The sequence below is a fragment of the Belonocnema kinseyi genome, unplaced genomic scaffold (genome assembly GCF_010883055.1).
Source record: "Belonocnema kinseyi isolate 2016_QV_RU_SX_M_011 unplaced genomic scaffold, B_treatae_v1 SchBZDm_3163;HRSCAF=3456, whole genome shotgun sequence".
In the NCBI taxonomy this organism is placed as follows: Eukaryota; Metazoa; Arthropoda; class Insecta; order Hymenoptera; family Cynipidae; genus Belonocnema; species Belonocnema kinseyi.
Window position 1 is genome coordinate 236 of NW_022875347.1, and position 1,427 is coordinate 1,662.

Here is a 1,427-nt window from a genome sequence, read left to right on the forward strand (position 1 = left end):
AATGATACAAGTTCATTTTCTTTTCCAGCAATTCGAAATGTGACATTTTTTCAAAACTTTACTGAATCTGATGTTGAATTATTAAAAAAATTTTAAATTAAAATTCATGCTTTTTTTCTAATTTTAAGCAGTTTCAATTTTAAGTTAGATATTACTGTACTAAATATGTGACAAACCCTTAACATTCCAAAATTGGTTTAGTAATAAAACTTCATATTGTTTATATTTCTAATGCAAGGAAATGGAAATTCAGGGACGTGAACGTAGGGTACGCGCGCATTCATTTTCTTCTAGTTATATTAGGAAGTGCACGTCCTGGTGTCTTAAAAAATATTCAAAACTTATAATGTTTGTCAAAACTTTTGCAGGTATTCCAGTTTCCGAAACCGTAGCTAGCGAACCCAAAACTAGCGAACCTGACGTTAGCGAACCTAAAGCATGCGGACTTGAAGCTAGCGAAACTGAAGTGAGTGAACATGTAGCTAGCAAACCTGAAGCTAGCGAACCTGAGGCTATCGAACCTAAAGTTTGCGGACTTGAAGCTAGCAAAACTAAAGCTAGTGAACCTGAAGCTATCGAAGCTGAGGCTATCAAACCTAAAGCTTGCGGACTTGAAGCTAGCGAAACTAAAGCTAGTGAACCTGGAGGTATCGAAGCTGAGGCTATCAAACCTAAAGCTTGCGGACTAGAAGCTAGTGAAACCGAAGCAAGCGAACCGAAAGCTAGCGAACTTGAACCTAGCGAACCTAAATCCTGTGGACCTGGAGCTAGCGAAACTGGAGCTAGCAAACTTAAAGCTAGCGAACCTGAAGCTGACGTATCTGAAGCTAGAGAACTTAAAGTTAGCGAACCTGAAGCTAGAGAACCTAAAGCTTGTGGACTTGAAGCTAGCGCAACTGAAGCTAGCGAGCCTGAAACTAGCGAAGCTGAAGCTAGCGAACCTGCAGCTAACGTATCTGAAGCTAGCGAATCTAAATTTAGCGAACATGAAGCCAGCGAACCTGAAGCTAGCGAACCTAAAACTTGCGGAGCTGAAGCCAGCGGAACTGAAGCTACAGAACCGAAAGCTAGCGAACCTAAAGCTGGCGAATCTGACCCTAATATAGATGAAGCTAACGAACCTGAAGCTAGAAAACCTGAAGCCGGCGAACCTAAAGCTAGCAAACCTGAAGCTAGTAAATTTGAACCCAGCGAACCTCAACTTAGCTATCCTAAAGCACGCAAACCTGAAGATAGCAAATCTGAAGATAGCAAACCTGAAGATGGCGAACCTAAAGCTAACGAACCTGAAGCTAGCGAACCGGAACCAAATGAACCTAAAGCATTAGGAGCTGAAACTAGCGAATCTGAAGATAGCGAACCTAAAGCTGGTGAACCTGAAGCTAGCGAACTTACAGGTACTTTCAAAACGTTATTTACCTCTTGGA

The 1,427-nt window shown here is 41.5% G+C and overlaps 1 protein-coding gene across 1 annotated transcript; it reads left to right on the top strand.

Moving 5' to 3' along the window:
* Positions 1-368: 368 nt before the first annotated feature.
* LOC117182547 (P-selectin glycoprotein ligand 1-like) lies at positions 369-1,397 on the top strand (the record flags this gene model as incomplete). The annotated part of the gene is made up of 1 exon (XM_033375640.1): positions 369-1,397. A coding segment is annotated over one exon (1,029 nt), but the record flags the coding sequence as incomplete, so codon positions are not given.
* Between the last annotated feature and the right edge of the window lie 30 nt (positions 1,398-1,427).